The 19,161-nt window shown below is 35.9% G+C and overlaps 1 protein-coding gene across 4 annotated transcripts in view; it reads right to left on the reverse strand.

Moving 5' to 3' along the window:
* The window catches only part of SFSWAP (splicing factor SWAP), a 36,484-nt gene that overhangs the window by 7,497 nt on the left and 9,826 nt on the right, over window positions 1–19,161 (reverse strand). For all 4 annotated transcript variants that reach the window (XM_058037305.1, XM_058037308.1, XM_058037307.1 and 1 more), the window contains 7 exons: window positions 17,497–17,734; window positions 17,079–17,210; window positions 16,614–16,707; window positions 14,216–14,390; window positions 12,181–12,414; window positions 10,487–10,677; window positions 3,341–3,606 (listed from right to left, as the gene is read on the reverse strand). In XM_058037305.1, coding sequence (XP_057893288.1) covers window positions 3,341–3,606; window positions 10,487–10,677; window positions 12,181–12,414; window positions 14,216–14,390; window positions 16,614–16,707; window positions 17,079–17,210; window positions 17,497–17,734 — 1,330 coding nt within the window. The remainder of the gene's footprint in view (window positions 1–3,340; window positions 3,607–10,486; window positions 10,678–12,180; window positions 12,415–14,215; window positions 14,391–16,613; window positions 16,708–17,078; window positions 17,211–17,496; window positions 17,735–19,161) is intronic.

The following is a 19,161-nucleotide window of genomic DNA, read 5'->3' on the forward strand; positions in this document are numbered from 1 at the left end:
CTGATATACTGAGGCAAAAAGTCTCACAGAAACTCCCACACAGGTGCACCCTATCCAAACTTACCGCAAAGTAACCTGTTAACAAAATATACAACCAATTACTGCTAATATTCATTAACTGGATATATTATGGGCTTTAGTACTACTCCATTACTAAACAGTATAAAGTAAAGCAGCAATACTGAAGTTTTGACTTTCCATCTCTAGTTCGAAATGAACATCCAAATTTCACCAAATCAAATCACTTCCCTTCATCTCCTCTGACACCCAGCATCACTACCAGAAACAGCTCAGACCCAATTCTTTAACAGTGCTTTGAAGCCCATGAGAAATAAAAACAGTGATTTAGTATTTACTACACTTAATACTAAGATACCAAAACCTTTGTTTTCCAAGACAGATTTAATAAATATGCCCCATCTTTGGTATCAAGTACTTACTTGTAAGTACTCTCTGGGAATGACCTCTCTGGGAATGACAGGTCTGTTCTGCAGTACCTTAGAGAACTCTGGGACACTGTTTACTGTGTACTTGGCTTGTTTAATCTGTCATGTAGGTCTAGAATTAAAATTGCATGATACCAAGCTTTATAGGACTAATTTTGTTCCAGAAAATAACAAGCATTTATACAGAGAATTGCTGTTAGCACACCACATGCTACAATTAAGCTAGTATTATCTGGGTTCTCTATATAGCTATGATTTTTTTAAACTTGTTTCTGTAAAATAGGTTTGGCTGTTAACCTGAGAAATGAATATGCAAAACATGCTCTGAATCAACTTCATGTTATTGGAACAGAATTTTTCAACTTTATTACGGCTGAAGATGCATAAGAAAATATAAAAAAATGCAACAGTTTCAAAATTGTATCTTATGACCAAAGACTACTCTTAAATGCAGCAGAGCCTCTAAGCCTCTAACAATGCAAAAATAAATGATAAGCAAGTGATGTAAAATGCTATACAAAGAAGTATACTGCAAAGTTCATTTGTGGGATTCCTAAGCACAATATGCATTTTGGAAAAAAAGAATAAGATGATAAACCAAAAACGAAGAGCTTGCAAAGTATCCTAAACATTCCTTGAATAAAAAGCAAAGAATGTTATTGCAAATTTTGATGTTTATCTACACTTCCCACATTTTATTCCCCAGTAACTTATCACAATAAGTTATATGGTAAAGATCATTTTCAATCTGTATTTTGAACAGATTAAAATAAGGCAACATCATTAGACTGGGGCATTCAAATACTGCACAGATACTCAAAATAGGGCTGTTTCAAAGTAATTTAGCATCACTGTCCACACAGTAATGACTGTCTCCAAGCGCCATCCACTTAATACACAATGAACATATTAACATCGAGAAACAGTTTACACGTTATTCCAGGAGAGGATGGCTCTTTACGAAACTATTCATTCAGCTGAAAGCTGTAATATCCAGTGCTTTGGGAAGCAAGGGAAGAAAACTGTTCTAGGTGAAGCTGAAGAATACTGTTCTAAGGAAAACTGATTAGCAAAGATATGTGAAACATGCCAAGCTTTGAATGAAGCAACACAATGCACTGAAATTATTTTATCTGAAACAACAGTAAAATAAGAACAAATAATAATAATGATAAAAAAGACCAGTAATATCTTCTATCTAGGCAACAACATGAGCCTTTTTGTGGCAATTATTAAGACAAGGTACTATTTTTGCCTAAACATTTGAGAATCAAAACACATCAGTATCTAAAAGGGTTATGAATCAGCCTCTTGCTCTTGATTATTCAACAATTTTTCTGTTTCAGGAGCAAGAGCTCTAACTTTGGAAATACAGTATGTTAAGGCATAGCAAACACCTTCAATAAAGCACACCTTCAATCATCACCATTTCTTCTTCAAGGCCTTTCCTGTTCAGCTCTAACTTCTATGAAGTTAAAATATGCAAAATGTTTTCAGTGCAAAATCCGGTGCTGTTCTTCTAAATAATTTTAAAATTCAGCCAGCCAGCATCAAGCTTATTAGACTTCTGAGATTTCAGAATTCAACAGCTCCTCAAGGAAATATCTGACCAAATTTAATCAGGTGTTGTGGTGATTCATGATTTTCATGCTGTTGTGTGCTTGTCATTTGATTTGTCCAAGGAGGCAAACACAAGATTAACTCCTACAGATTACCTATTCTTGATGACTTTTGGTTAAGACATAGCATGTCATGACAACTTACTGTCAAAGGTAGTCAAATAAGCAGCATGTCGGACTGATCGTTTCAGTCCAAGTTGCGCTTATTTAACTCCTGGCATCTCTGAATAGCAGAGATTTCTGCAGAAAAGTATTGCTCTTAAACTCAAAAATTACGTATAAACCAGTAAGTTGTAACATGTTAACACTCCTGCTAGTGTAGTTAAGACACTTCATTAAACAAAAAAGCACAAGAAAACTAAGACACTGTCATCAGAGGCTAGCAGCTTTTTTCAGGCATGAGTCATAGACAGAGACAAAAAGAGGAAGTACTAGAGGGTTTCATATGCATCACATACTTATACAGCTGTGGCAGTATTTATATGCAATTTGCTTGAACTACAAGCTACATAAGTAGTTACACTGTTCTGTACACTGATCCACAGAATGCACCCTCAAAGCCCCTCCTACTGACCATAGTAACTTCACTGCAGAAAAGCATTTACAGACAGTAAGCTTTGAAGGTGCCTAGACCCAAATACCTTTGACAGAATTAACAGTATCAGTAAAACACAATATACATCATCTTATAGCTGGATAATTAGCATAGTGTATTTAATCTCATTAATGATTAAGTACAGAGTTAACAGCACTGGGTTACACTCTTCTGTAGTATCTCTCTCTTTCACCTCTGTTCACACTCTTCTTGGATTCCTGCCATATATCTCCATCATATTTTTTCACTTGTTACTCAACTGCTTTGTTTTCCTCTGAGCTTTGCTGCTCAACCACCTAGTACTCTACCTCTATATCTTATCTGAATATTGTCTAAGTTACTTTGTTCCAGTAACAGACAGAGATTTATTAGCAAGCTCTCTTCCTGCTATCATCCCATTTCTATGTACTATCCCCAGGTATTTCAAAGAAGATCAGGAAAAAGCATTTACGGGTAAAAGTTTTGTACTTTGTAACAAGAGATTACCGATTCATTATTTCACTAAAAGGACTTTCAAAAGACCTGCCACATTCGATCTGTATGTGCCACATACTGCCTTCAAGGTGACTGTGACCTTTGCAATGGGTATAAAAACACCTATGTAATAGAAGAAGTGCAAAGACGTTTTACGTTTTAACCCACGCAGAATGCTAAAGAATATGTTTGGTTTCCAAACCCACCTTGAATGCCTGACAGTCCTATAGGCAGTGGGAAGTGAGTGTTTTGCTTTTGAATGTGATCTAGACCTGGACTTAGATGATGAATGATACTTGAATGGTGATCGAGATCTTGACCGAGATCTTTTCTTGTGTTTTTTCCTTTTCTTTTCCTTTTCTTCATCCCTAGGAGGATCTCTGCTTCTGCTTGAAGGCCTTTCTGCTTGTTTAACTTCTAAGGTGGGTAAAGTTCTGACTGCAGTCACAGGACATGGTATACTACTGACGCTCTAAAATCAAAGATAAACAAAGAACAGTGATCAGTTTCCAAAATTAGTCAAAGTTAGCTAGTGCTGCATTGGGATTATGTAAAATGTTCAGAAGTAAGGCTGACATCTTCAAACACATGCATAAAGAAAAATTTAATGGAGGCCTGTACAGTTTCCCAAAGATACACATGCAAGTTGGTATATGCATACTAAGATTGTCAGCTTAATCAGGACATAGTTCTGAACTTTTCATCTTTAGTTTTTAGAAGAAATGTGTTCTAAAAGAATGGGTACTATCAGGTATCTTTTAGTTTATTTACATGTTTTACTTAAAACAGGATAAACCTAGAAATACAATCAGGAACTAGTGACATTCAAAACTAAGTTTTAGGGTCACTTTCCTCCATGAACTGTGCCGTTTGGATGACAATTTCAACAGCAAAATGAACAAGTAGTGATAGAAATTATGCCTGAACTTTTCAAAATAAATGTTCTAAATGTAAACGATTGGGAAGATCACAAGACAGAACAGGTCCATGCACAGTTAATGTTCAGTGAATAATTCCAGCTGAAGGAGATTAAGCAAAATCATACCACAACATTTTCAAATTATCACCTTGAACCCCAGAGAATTCAGCTCAATGCCTTCTTTAGAACAATTCAAGTCAGGCACCATAGATATGCACCTCATTTCAAAGCCTGTCATTCCGCCAGCTGCCATTTCAAGGCAACTGGAGAAATCTGTTTCCCTGTCATAATTTCTGCTCCACCTTATCTGAGTTTCACTGTTTGATACAAGGATACTTACTATGACTGGAATAAAAAGTAATACATTAAAACCTGAAATAACCAAATTAGAAACAGGTAATCTTTTTCTTTCTTTTTGCCCTTCTCCTACCATGAATACATAAAGATGGTAACTGAACAATGACATTTGAATAATCAAAAAGGCAGCTCTGCTTCAAGTTAGAGACATGACACTTTTTCATGCTTTAACTGATAACTGTTATCACAATATTTATTACAAAACCAGCAACAAAGCAGTACTAAAGAAGCTTGCCTCAAAGATTATAAACATTTTACAGCATGATCATTTGAGTGGTTGAGTCCAGAGTCCTGTTTCTAATTTCACAAACTCCCATGTGTAACTGCAGGCACCTCACAGACACCTCTTCTCCAGTTTCCTAAGAGGCCACCACAGTTGACTTTCATTCCTTTGACAACATTATTCACCTCTTGATATGGTACCTGAGCCTCTGCTTTGAACACTACTGAATATGGAATAGCCCAGTCTGCCTTGAAGTAGACACCTCTAGTAGCTTCAAATGAAAAAGCTGTAGGCAAAGTAGCATTAAGAGGAAAATGAGAGAGGAGAAAAACCCAATGGTTTTCACTGCTCAGGTTTGTTCGGCCACATAAAACACAAGCTCTCCTATCACTGCCAAGAAGGAAGTTAATAAATGAATGACACTGAGCAGGCTCTGCCAATATGCAGGCCAGCAGAACCGTTTCGGAAGGCATGGAAACAAACCTGTCACCTGATGAAATTTATTACGCATCTCAAGGGATGAGAGATTTACATTGTCTGAGAGCTCTTCTAAGAAGTTAAACTGCAAACATTCAGATAGCATTCACTGAATCTCACTTCTTTGTCTGTTTTTTTGGCCTACTAAACAGCATGGTTTTTTTGGCCTTTATTAAATGCTATGCTGTCAGACAAATTCTCTGGCAGAGTTGTTCTTCAGCATTTTATTTGCATGACTGAAGCAAATCTGACACAAGTAATGCCAAAACATGATTTGACAACTCTTGTTTAGCAGGAATGGATTAGAAAAGAGCTCTGTAAATAGGGAGAATTTATAGCCATATGAGAACAGAAATGAGTACTTCAGTGCATTTGCATATTTGCAGTATTCGTAAGCCCAGAACATACATTAGTTATTTTGGGGTTACACTACTTAATCAATACTTAAAGTCAAAATTAGAAATTAACCAGAACATGCTTATTGCAACCGGAAAAAACCCCTAGCACTGTGTCTGGTTCAACTAGCAAAGGACATCATCAATAATATTACAAACAGCTTATATGCATTTTACAGCAATTGGAATCCTATGTTAGATAAAAACTGCAAAGAGTGAAGAATGTCAGAACTGTAAAAAGTTAATCAACAATTCTTTCAGGTCACTAAAATCCAAAAGTACTCCAGATTCTTTTCTACCACTCTATCTTTCTTACTCCAGGTTCCTCAAAGCTTATAGTGAAGTATTCCCTGACTGAGAATTACAAAGCAGCTGTCTACCAGCAATGGAAGTGTATTATTTATGTATTCATTGATTTGTGGAACAAAGCAAGCTGTTACTTCTATTTAGAAGCCTGTCAGTCCTAGTATTCATGAACTGGCCCAAAATGTTAATTTGAAGAGATAAAAGTATTTCTTATAGAATACGCTCCTACAGAATTTGTTCTATAGGAACTCAAAGACTCAACAGTTTTATCAGGGTTACTCTGCTGCACCAAAAAACACCTTTTAGCAGTACACTGACCATGGTAAGGTCTTCAAAAACAGAGATTTTGACAGGGCCAACTGCAAGGAAATTACTGGCTGTGAATCTGTTTGCTGTGTGGATCAATATACCCTTTTATTTTGAGCACTTTGAAAACTAAAAATCAACACATAAATATTCTTACCTCTTCACCTATCTTAATTAAAATGGCAGTTCCTAATATTTACCCTGGTTCCCCCATTTAATAATGACTTAAGTATTTATGCTATAAGGAACTGCAACCCTCATGTAGTTTTTTAAAGCAGGGTTATTGCAATAAAAAAAGTTCCAAATGCTAGCAAGTTATCTAACCCCCTAAATGCCACATTAGTATGTGACATTTATGTTTTTTCTTTATCTTGCTTTTTCAAAAGGACAGATGAATGTACAAGCAAACCTAACCTCCCCTCCCATGCTAATCAGAAGATGTAGATACCTATAGTCTGCAAAAAAAGTACAGAAAAAAGTGAATGGTTCCAAAATATTAAAAAAATTTTTATCTTTAAATACTTATGGGATTTATTAGTCAATTATATTTTGCTCAAAAATTAACAAAGAAAATACACAAAACCTAAAATGATGTTACACATTATTATTATTTCAAAAAGGCATGCAGGAATATCTACAGTCCACTGCAAAAAAAAATAGGATAAACTACAGCAGTGTGAAAAACATACACTATCTACAGCAGTTGATAACCCTGTTATGCTTGACAAAACTAGAAGAGCATCTCATTTTTGAAACACAGCACACTTCTATTTCACTCATAAATAAGACTACTTTCCACAAGAAAAAAATAATTTTTACATACAGGACAAAAGTAAGGACAAGTCATCTAAAGAAACAAATGATAAAACAGGGCTTCAAAACCTGGGAAGATGAAAGAGCCAAAAGAAGGGAACTTTTGCTTTGTGCTATAGAATCTATATATTCTGAGGCATAACACCAGATGACATTTGGGACAAGCCATTAAAAAAGCATCACTTTCAAATCATGTGCTTGTCTGATTTTGCAACATAATGACTGTGGATTACTTTTCTGTTTAAATCAGATACTAAGGTTTATACAGGTAAGTTTGGGTATAACCAACTGGCTTTTACATGGCTATCAAAGCACTATCACCACTAAAACATTTCTGACACAGAGTAAAATATGACATTTAAACATGCAGAACAAAACATGCCATGTCCCACTACCGAGGATATATAATCTTATTTCTTAAATTTTGAATTATGTAATTTTGGAATGAGATTTGCATTTCAGATCATGAAACACCTTACTTTATTTGTTCTGAAGTAAAAAAGGCAGTTCAGTGAAGCTGGCATATAACCTGGCATATTTCAGCTCAGCATGGTAGAACTGCAGTTGTTTGCTGTTCCAGGACAAGGAACCTACATTCACTGCAGAATGAAGACAACTTCTCAGTGACACTGACAGATGTGCTGAAGAGTCTATGTGTACCAAGACCAAGAGTCTATATGAATTATACATGTAAGCACAAGAAGGGAAACATCAACCTTTTACTGTTTCTCCATGTCCTGAACAAGGGCACAGACTTCACTGGCCACAGCATCACTGGAAGTTCATCAGTTCTGCAAACTAAAATAAGCTCCATGCTTTCCAAGTACTGGTCTGAGGAAATACTGTGCCTAACTGTGCTGTTCTAATGCATGCAAGGACGGTAAGGAGCCATTTGTGAAAAGCTGTGCTGCTTCACTGCTCAAGTTTTTTCAGTCTTTTGTTTCTCTTGCTTGATTTCACTTTAAAGAAAAACAGGAAGCCATATAAAAGAAACAATTCAGCTATGGAAAACACAGAACAAACTATTTTTAAGACTCAGCTGAAGCCAAAACAGCTTAGAAGCGCTCTGTTCTGGGGTACTGACTGTCCTTTACCTGCAGTTAGTAGAATCGATTTCATTCAAAGATGTAATGTACACTTGGTACCAGTGATCCTTTCAATAAATACAAGGTATCAGGAAAATCTGACAGAGGTCACAAATGCTTTGTGCATTTAATTTATTTCTGCACATCGCGATAAACAGATTTTCAGCACAAATGTACACTGTGTATACACATAAATAGCATTACTGTTTTTTTTATATACTTATTAGGCTGGGGCAATGTAATGGAGATTATGCACCTCCCATAGATATTCTCAACTCCTCTTTGTGCTTTATTATACAACTCAGCCATTCCTCCATTTTTGAGACAAATTTTAAGCTACAGAAGTCATGTCACTAAATTAACTCTGACCAGTGTATATCAGTCTTTGTTTCCTCGATTCCTCATTGGATGTTCCTACCCCCAAAACAAGAAATGAAATACATTTAGTGACATTTTTGGCGGACACAAGTATTTAATTTTTTCTTTGTTTTCTGATTTTATTAGTTTTCTGATTTAATTACCCCAATTAGTTCCATTGACCAAACTACCAAAATTTTACATATCTGCCTCGCTCAACTTTTTAACATACTTTATATTACAGCCACTGTAGTTATCTCTTGTTACGTTTGCAATCAGTATCGTTAGATGCATCTTTAGTCTGAAACATGGCTGAAAGTCTGAAACACTACTGAAAAAGCCTAAAAAACCAAGCCAGTGCTACATATTTATTTACAAGCTGATTCAGACATCATAATGCAGCATACTGGGTTCTCAGGGTAAATAGAACAGAGGTTAACAAATCTGCAGTATTATTTCACTCATCTTTCTTCAATATGATTTCTTAACTCAAATGGACTGTTACAAATAGGCAAAACAGGCAAGGAGAATAAAAGGCAGATTATTTGAAATGAATGGAAATGAATGCTTTTTTGAATATGGCAAATGAAAAAACAAGCTTGAAAAACATTTATGTTTCAAAATAAGCTTTTATCTTCAAAAGTCTATATACATGTATCTAGGCAAGCGTGTCACTAAGCAAACCACATTTAGCAGGAATACTACTTCCAAACACATTAGGGCATTTTTGACTCTTCATTAAAACAGTACAAGCACTCCCAATACAATAGCCAATTTATTTTTAAAAAGCAAGGTCACATCAGAAAATATTTAAATACACATCTGAAATGCTAAATAAACCCTTTAATAATAAACAATTTCTACTGGTAAGAAACAGTGAAACAGATTACTTTAAAATTCTCAAATACAGTGGAATTTTTTGTGTAAGAAAAAATAGATGCCTTCTCTGAGACTGTACTTCTGTGGAAGAAAAAGAAGTTTCTAGAAATTCAATTTACTGAGAAGTGGGATAGGGTATAGTTTTTTGTTGACAAGTTCACTAGCAAGTTCAGCTTAGAACTTCAGTAAGTTCAGATGTGAGCAAGAACACTCATCTGCTCTTCTAAAAAAGAGTCAGCTCTCACTGGTTATTTCAGGCATTCTCTTAAAGAAAAATATCAAAGGATCCTTAGCTTAGGAATGTCCATGTCCTTGACAAATTCCCTTGGGAAAAAGAGCAGAACTGCAAATATGGGGAGTTTCGCACTGTCATTGTCTCTTTGCATTCACTCTTCAATATATAACTAAAAACAGAAGTACTGAACACTTGTGTCAGGGAAAATTTGTTAGCAGTAGCAATGAAAAACCCAAACAGGATCTCTTTTGGGATGTGACCACACTTAATTCACATATCTGCCACTCTCTGCTGGTATGGACTACCTAAACTGCAGGTATGCCTCTTTCAACTTTTCTCTTGAAAGTGTTTTGAGGGGTAATCCATGATTTATTTGGAAAAATCGAGAACTGGGCAATGAACTACTTGCTAGGTACTGGAATTCTTTCTGAGGGAAAGGAAACAATTGAAAGCCATGTCATTATTTCTTGTAGCCAGTCTGTCACAATCAAAAGCTTAAATTTTCCATCGGTATCCAGAGATTACCTTTTGCTTGACTAGTGCAACCAAGAGTGATTTTACTGGCTTTTCTGAAAGCAATGTAATTCCAAACCCAGGAACCCGAGATTCTACTTCATCAGCATTTATATTTGTAATGTACAGCAAAACCATTAATATACACATCAAATGAGAAAGTTTCACAGCTTAAGTAAGCCATCCCAATATTCTTGCAAGGTGAGCATTCCAACACTTGGTTCACTAGTACATAGTTAAAACATGGAAGCACCTTTTCCTTTCTGTACCTGTCTAACTGACCTAGGAATTGTGCAGCCTACTTCTCTACCAGTTCTTTAATGACAGATGAGAGACATACATTTTAACAGTGTTTAAAATTCAAATTTCTCTCCATTTAGAAAAGCTTCTATTTCATCAGTCAAGTTCATAACACACTGTCAAGAGTCACATTCTAGAGGTATTTTCTACCAGCTTTATGGGAAAGAGAAATTTATTTCTTGCTTACCTCACTACTGAAGGAGTTCTCCTCTATCTTCTCAGTTTCTGCCTCTGCCAAAGGGTTTTTCAGGGTCTGCAAGAACAAGGCAGCTTTCCTTTTGCGTTCCGCTTGTAGCTGCTTCTCCTTGGATTCTTTGGAGGCCTGTGCAAGTTTCTCCCTTGCTGCAGCTGCTAATCTATCCTCTAGTTTCTGCTTTGCTAAAAAAGACAATTAAGCATTAAGTTCAGAGTGAGTCATGCTTGGGGAACTCAGGCTTCCTTAAAACAAACACCCATCCCCATCCCAAACAGCCCCTCCAGCCATTCTCAAGCCTTCCCAATATAGCCATTCAATGACATGATAAGAACATCAGCTTGAAATTAAGAAACTCCAACCATCTTAATTAATACATACATCATTTGCTTAATGTAAAGCAGATGTAAAGCAGTGAAGTAAAAACTTCTAACTTAAAATTACAAGAAAATCCAATCCTGATTATTCAGGATACTTGTCCTTTTCTATTTATAAAAGCTATCTAAAGAAACTAGCTCCATAAAATGAGAAGCTTTTTTAAGTCTTAAAGTGATGCTAACTCTCCAGTTTGCTCTTTCCACTGATGTGATCTTCACAGTTTCCATCCCTATTTAAATATATGTTAATATGTTTATAGAAAGAGCTGTTCCAGAAACTGTTTCATCGTTACAACCAGCAGATTGAGTGTGATTACATGTTGTACGTGATTACATGAAGAGAATAAGCGAATTGATTTAGCTATGCACCTAACAGCTACTTAGTGTAATGTTTTTCATCTTTCACTTTCATTTTTGTACTTGGTATACATACAAAGCAACCAGATTGTTTTGTTCACAGGTTTTTCAACACACAGATCTTCCCAAGTGTGTTTTACTCTTCATTTTTATTATCATACAAAAAACTTCATATTTGCTTTAGATATGTAACACCACAGCATACTTTGTGCTACTGCAGTTTACAAAGCAACTGCTACTTCGAGGCAAAAAACCTCCATTTTGAAAATTAAAAACTAAATACCTGTGGCATACTCATAGTTGTGAGAAATACTGAATTTTTAAGCTGGTAAATACTGACAGAGCATCCACTTTAATAAGCACACTCTGCTGTGAAACAGCCTTGGGGAGGAATGGGTGAAACTGGCTTCTTTTAAAGCATTATTTCATTGAAATTCACACAGCATGCACTTCTGCCCTAATGCACATTAACACAGTAACAGGAAAAACCCATACAAAGATTTAATGGCATTGCATTATAACAGCAACAAAGCATCAACAAGGCAATATCATTCTATATGGGCGTGCTATATAAATGAAAAATAGCTTGCAGCAATTCACTGCTCACTGAAGAAAATGACAAACAGGTATGTCTTTGCTGGGCTTTGTTAATGCAATTTGGAAACTACACAGTCAGTGCTTTACTAGAAGGTTGTAATGAAAAACCAAAACAAAATTCAGAAAGATAAGACATTAGGACAAAGCATTCAACCACCCCTGTGTGCTCTAAGTTTGACTTTGAGCAACAATGAAGATTTCATTGTTAAAAATAAGGAGGAAATTGTGGGAACAAAATTCTGGTTCTTATTAATATGACACATAAATTATTCAAAACACCTAGAATGCCACACATGGCCATTGCGCAGTTTGTGTGAAGGACTCAAACCAGTTTGTTTTCAGTGCTGCATGGAATACCTTGTTTAGCTTCCAACTCCTCCTGTGTAAGTTGAGGCTTTTTCTCTTCAGGAGCAGTACAAGGAGCAGTAATTGCTGGAGTATGGTTTGATGCACTGTTAGCACTCTCTTGGCCTTCCTTTCCCTCCTCTTCCTCCTCATCACTGTCATCATCTAATTTAACACGGTTTTTCTCCAAAGGAAGAAGGTCGTTTTCTTTGGCCTTGATTGCAAAGCTTATTGGAGCAAAGGATGCTGTGAATGAATGGGTAAGATTCCACGCATCATTAGACTACAGTAGAAGGCAGGTTCAATTTCCTGACTTTACCCATTACTCCTGCAGACTATGCCACAAAAAAAGTCATCATTCTATAACGCTAATTATTTTGGTGAAAAGGACAACATAATCCACTTTTGCCCTTTCTGTGTTTTTAAACAAACATGGGAAACTTCATTTGCAGTGTAAAGATCTCAAATAAAAAAAAAAAAACACCAAACAAAAACCCGGCACTAATCTCTAACCCATTTATAAAAAAAAAACACTTTAAAGAAAAACGAATAGAAGAATTTAATTTTCACTACCTAGTACTGTACTGTCTGTTGCAATACTTATGTTCCTCAAGATGCTTTTTGCATATATGCCCTATGAAATTGCAATTAGGGAAATTTAAATACAGTAATTAAATTACATACCAGTTTATAAAAAATAAGCTTTGATTCTGGTAATAACAGGGTAAGGAAATAGACTCAGAAACAAAGAACTCCAGAATTCCAAGAGAAGAGGTAACTGTGATTTCCAATTTTTTCATGGGATTGAACAAATCCTAAAATGGGATTTTATTTCCTCAGAGGCAGAAGAAAAGTCTAGTATGGATGCTATGTCTGTCTTGGAGGCAAGTACTGCATTTAGGTTATAATAAAGTGGGATTTGTACCATATTAAAGGAAATGAAAATAAGTTTATAGGAATCAGATTGCCACAAAATGACTCATTGGTTATATTCCATTAAGTAAATTTGAGCAGATTACTACTATTAAAGTCCAGGCTCCAGTTTGCCACTTATTGATAGCAGGACTACAGAAACAATACATATTTCTTGGTGTACATTGCAGCTCTTAATAAGGCATCTTTGAAGGCAGGGAAGATTGTTCCTTCTCCAGGGAAGCTACTCAAGCTGCTCAGAGAAGAAACTGCAGAGTCTGGAGAGTCAGACAGCCACAGCAAAGAGCCCAGTGTTTGCTGGTTGTGGAGGAAATGCGAGCACAGTGAGAAGCAAGAAGAGAGAATTCCAAGGAACCACAGGGAGTAGATAAAATTATCAGTAATTAGGTAAGCCACTCAGGCGGCAGGAAGTAAGTTTCCATTCATGGAAACCCAGTTAAAGAGTGCTTTTTCTATTTGTTTTTTACAGTGGCTTTCAGTTCAAGTTAAAAGATGCACATTTTTAAGTTTTACTGAAAATAAGAATTTTTAACATATCTTCTCCTGACAGGACAATAAATCAGCTCCCAGATATAAACAATAATTTCTGTAACTCAGGACACTAATAGTGTGCTAGCTAGCTTTGAGTGGCTTCCAGAGAGATCTTCCCATTTTGTCCCTCTGCTGCCATGACTGCAAGAGGAAAAACATTTCATTTAGAAAAGGGCCTTTTCTTCCAGCATAACTAATGCATAACACAGGAAGAATGAGCAACAATGCATCCTCCACATGTATCCTTTCAAATAAGACCACTGCTTTTCTTCAGAATGAATGATTCCACTCTTCCACAAAACTTATAGCTGTTAAGTTGAAAATAACAAAAAAAGATTTTACTGGCATCACTGATGAAAGCCTTCAACTTTGCACAAAACTGAAGTAAAATAATTTATTGTGTCAGACCATAAACTGATAAGAAAGAAATATGAAAGCAAGCAAATTACTTATTGCAGACTTTTTTGATGCCTGCATTGAAAATGCATTTTTCACATGATGAAATTCTTTTCCCTACCTTCTTTTCTTTTTTTATGTATATGTTATGAAATATTTTCATGCCAAATAAATCATGTTTCCATACCTTTCACCAGTTTACCATCACTGACAGCTTTAGAAGGAATATCCTTTTTAGCTCCTGGAATTCCCTTAGCACTTGGCTCAGATGCATCTTCAGGTGCATGTTCATCTGCAAATTGAGTCTCACTCGGTGTATCATTGGCAGTGTCTGCTGGAACATCTTCAGAAGAAGACACTCCCTTTTCAAAAGAAATTAGCAGAATTACTAACAGGATACTTATGAAATCATTAATACAATGTCTGTGGAGCTGCAGTTTTGTCAGCCATTTGAAAAATCACATTATCAGTCAATCACACTACAGGTGATGTTATATCAGTCAGCACTCATGACCATAATTCCGCCCCATGTCAACCCACAGGTTGTAAAACCTCCAGACCTACAGTAAGAACATGTTATTTTACAGCAAAAAAAAAAAAAAATGTTCTTCAGCTGACACACTTCTGCCAAAACTGCTTTAAAACTGTATTTTTAAAATTAGACCCTAAAAGCATGTACTTCTTTTGTATATTTATTTAGGTCTTGATTTCCAGGATCCCAAACCAAATCCATAAAGTCAATTCCAAGGGAGAGGGTGAAAGCTTGTGACACTTTTTCCTTATGTACAACTGCATGTAAATTTTTTGCAGAATCAGATTTCACAGGAATAATGTTTGATTTGTTCCAACATTCTGCTGAAGAACACTGGGCCTAGCAAGATTTTTTTGTCACAACAGATGTGCTGAGATTTTCAAGGAGGTAAAGCATTACTGGTTCTACCATTACACGACTGAAACATTCAGCATGATTTCTAAACTCACATCAAAAAAAATTCAAGAAGGATATTATAGAACATTCAAAGTATTTGCATAGTGAGTTGTGTGATAACATCAAGTAATTCAACATAGTCAACCAAGAGTTTGGTTGCTCTGGCTGTTAAGCATACATGACATTGAAACTGAGACATTTAGCAGATCTTCCCTGCAGCCATTCCCTGACCAACAGAACAGATTTCTGAAGGTCCTCAAAGGGGAAAAGCACAATGAAATCAAGCACTTCACCCTGTATTTACTGAAGTCAGTAGTATGGTTTCTTATTAATTTTAATGGCCAAAAGGAAAAGCATCAGTTGCATTAGTTGCCTATACATACATTACTAGAGCATAAAGATAATATCAAAGTCATTATTTTAAGAAACTGAAGAGAATGGTATTATCTACAAAGCCATGCAGTACAAAAATATGCATTGCTATGCTTGACCTCAAGGGACTTAAACCAGTTTCAGTTTCTTTTTAGCTGTACTCATTTGAACATTTAAAATGAATCCTTTACACTATAATGCTTTGGTTAGTGTACAATTTCCCCCCAACTACATGTTAACAAGTCCTTATTAATTATGTAAGTATTATGAATTCAACCCACTGCTTTGCAAATAACACTTGGTAGAACAACAGTCAGCATTGTGGCACAGGACAATTTTGGTTGTAATTTATCAGCTGAGTAAGATCATATTTACCATGGCTTATCTTTATAAACAGTGTTTCCAAAACATTTTTTCACTATTAAAACAAAACATCAGACACAAGTGTTCCAAACAGCAACCATTATTGAATTTCTTCATTTTCCACAAAGCAATTCCGAGGAGTTTACCCACAGGCCTACCTTCTTCAGTTTAAGGCTCCCCAATCTAAGCCTTGAGATGACAAATGACATAGGGCCTAAAAAAAAAATAGCTCTTTCCCATGAAAAGTTAACATCAGATAATGTAGTTCTGATATTATTTGCAATTTTCTTTTCAGTAAGAGAACAATCTAATTATCTAACATGAGAATAGTTAAAAACATGGATGCCAAGTCTGGCTACCACTTTCTAATAACATGGACTAGAAGAAGCAAAGCAAGTAGGAAACTGCTGTGAGATTCTGAAGCTCCAGTATTGTTGCAGTCATGACTGACACTAACAAAACCTGCCTCAGAAAAAGGCATGTCAGAAAGCTCCTCTAGCCTCTGTGCTACTGTTGTACAAAGAAGGTCGAGGCATATGGGAAGGTATGGGGGTTAAAAGCCATAGCTAACCCTTCTGACAGCAGAACACTAATCACAATCCTACAAAGCTCTAAACCTACACAAAGCATCTTTTCCCTCGTATAGAAAGCCAGAAGATTTTCAGGTTGTCATTTTATATTACAGCCACAGTGGACTGGCATATAGTAAAAAGCAAGAATTAAATATCACACCACCTCACAGATCCTTACTTTAATGCTGTACAAAACTAAAAAACTAAAAAAAGCATTCACATCCTTTGCTGATCAATTTCTTCCTAATTTAGCGTTTCACTTTTAAAATATCTCATGGTATGACAACTGGTAAGTCCTTTTCTCATGTTTACTGCATTTTTAATAGAAGTATGTATAAAAATACATGTACCTGGCAATTGTCACCACTCTCTTTTTGAAGGAAGAACTGTTTTTTAAATTCATAATATGCATTATACTGGTGCCATGGTTGCAGGAATTCAAACCTGTTGAAATAAAACTGAGCATGTGAAGATGCACATGAACACAGCTAATACTAACAATTCCTTACCATCTAGTCTTCTCTAGCAAATGGATTGTTATTTGATGTTTAGAAGCACTCTTACTTAATCCTAAACTTCAGAGGATACGAATTCAGAGCATGCTTACTAGAGACATTTTTCACAGGTTGGTTGTTTTGATAACTTGAGCCATAATGCTTTCCCATTGCCATTAAGTATGTCCCTAAATTTCAATTAAACAAAAAAGCAAACAATAATACTCCTCTTCTCAAAACCTGCATGTCCTGCAATTTAATATCTTAAAAAATTAAAACCTTAGCTTTTGAAATAGCAGTTTAAACAATATTTTCTCTTACCTGAGATCATTCTTGGCACGAACACTAGTTTCAAATTTTACCCCATTCCTAGCAACATACTCAGCTAGCTTGTCAATAACAGGCTGGATATCTGGAGGTGGAGGTATAATGGCAACCACTGGAGCAATTGTGCTGAAAACATCACAAGTAAAGGTTTTTTAAAAATAGAACAAAAATCTTTCAGAGTTTTGCTTTAACAAAAAAAACCCCCAAAAAACAAAAACAAACCCCTAAATAAACAAAAACCAAAACAAAGTCAACAAAAAATCCCTGAACAAACAATATAGAGATGTTTGCCCTCTTTGTTCATTGTGCTGTTAAAATAGCTTGATTCAATAACAGAACTCTTGCTAAGCACTCCGTATTGAAGTGCAGGAACACGACTCCCCCAATCAACAAGCAAATCTGTCCGAGGTACCTTGTAGATGTCGTGGTGGAAGCCAACCCAGTGGCGCTGTCAGTTGTGTCCGGGGGAGGCGGGGGTGTGGTACCGGGAGGGGGAGGAACCGTCGCTACCCCGGTAGTGCTGGACACAGTCACCCCTGGGGGCAGGGCGCTGTAGTAGGCAGCAACATCAATTCCCGGCGGTGGAGGCGCCAGGCAATAGGTGCCATCCGGGAGCATGTAGTAGCTGTAATACATGGCTGCCACGGTTGCTACAAAGACACATTTAAGAACAACTGCTAATTAGACGAAAACTACCCAACGCAATGCACTATTACATTAATACAAACACACTGAGAATCCGGATTCACACAACACACTATGAAATGGCATCTCACTTCTTGTGTAAAAAAAAAAACCAACCAAACACAAGGCAAAAAAGGAAAGGCTCACATTAACAAATTTAGGATGAGTAAGAAATATGTAGATTATGAGACAGAATGCAAATGTACTGAGGGTCATAGATGTGAATACAGAAGTGAACTAGAGTAGGCATATTTAAAAAGGAGCTAGTATGAAATCACACTTCCTAATCTAACTCATGTCTGGCAATTTAACTCCATTAAAACTATGTTTTCATTAAGAAGGAAATGTGCATATATTCAAAATTAGCATTAACAAACTAAACCACTAGAATCACTATACACATATTAAAGCCCTATATTATAGATATATATAATATATATAATATTATATATAGGAGACATATATAGGCGATACAATATTTCAAATTAATTACAGTAAGAGTTTGCACTTCTAGAAGCAAGGTTTAATCAATGGACTAGATTTCAATTAATTATTATCTTAAAAGTTTCATAAACATTCTCATGTGGCAGTATTTACTTTCTTCAAAGAATAAATTGTAATGAGAACAGAATAAAGTTCTGTTAAGTTTAAAAAGCAGGGAGAGGAGCTGCAAACTGACCTAGTTTTGGTACTAAATTATAATCTCCCAGTTTCTATCATATACGTTTAGGTTCAAACCTGACATGAAAGTAATCAAAAAGCTGACTAGCTCTGTTCTATTAAGATACTTATTCTGATTTTTTTCTTTCTTGAAATAACAGGTGATTTTCAATTTCTTCACAGAAATCTTACTTTGATTTTAGGATTCCCTTATGGTACAGTTTTAAATACAAATTACTTCCTTGCATATACACATTACACTGACAACACCTGTAATCCTGAATCTATGATGCATAAAAATCAACTCAGTTATTATGGTGATAACTGAACTGCAGCAATGCTGCTGAAAAACCAAGAACTCAATCAGCACCACACGGGTCATTACTTACAAATGTATAATAACATGAAACTCTACTGTAGTGAAGGCTTCACTACAAATTTTCTTATATCTCAGTAGCGTCATATTGTCAGTCCCATAAATTAAAGGGTAAGTTGCATTTCTATATTTAAGGAATCAAGGACTTTCAGAATTCTGAAAGCTGAAAAGAATTAAGAGGCACACAAACTCATTTAAGCTTGACTATCTTTTTAAGTATCAGAATTTACAAAATCTGCAAGAACAAAATAAAATAATAATAAGGGTATTGTTCTAAACGTACTCACAGACGGGAGACTTGGCCTCCTGCCTGCTCACCCCCCCACACCATTCCTGGTTTCCCTGAGCTGCCACTCA

The sequence above is a fragment of the Melospiza georgiana genome, chromosome 18 (assembly GCF_028018845.1).
Source record: "Melospiza georgiana isolate bMelGeo1 chromosome 18, bMelGeo1.pri, whole genome shotgun sequence".
NCBI classification, from domain to species: Eukaryota; Metazoa; Chordata; class Aves; order Passeriformes; family Passerellidae; genus Melospiza; species Melospiza georgiana.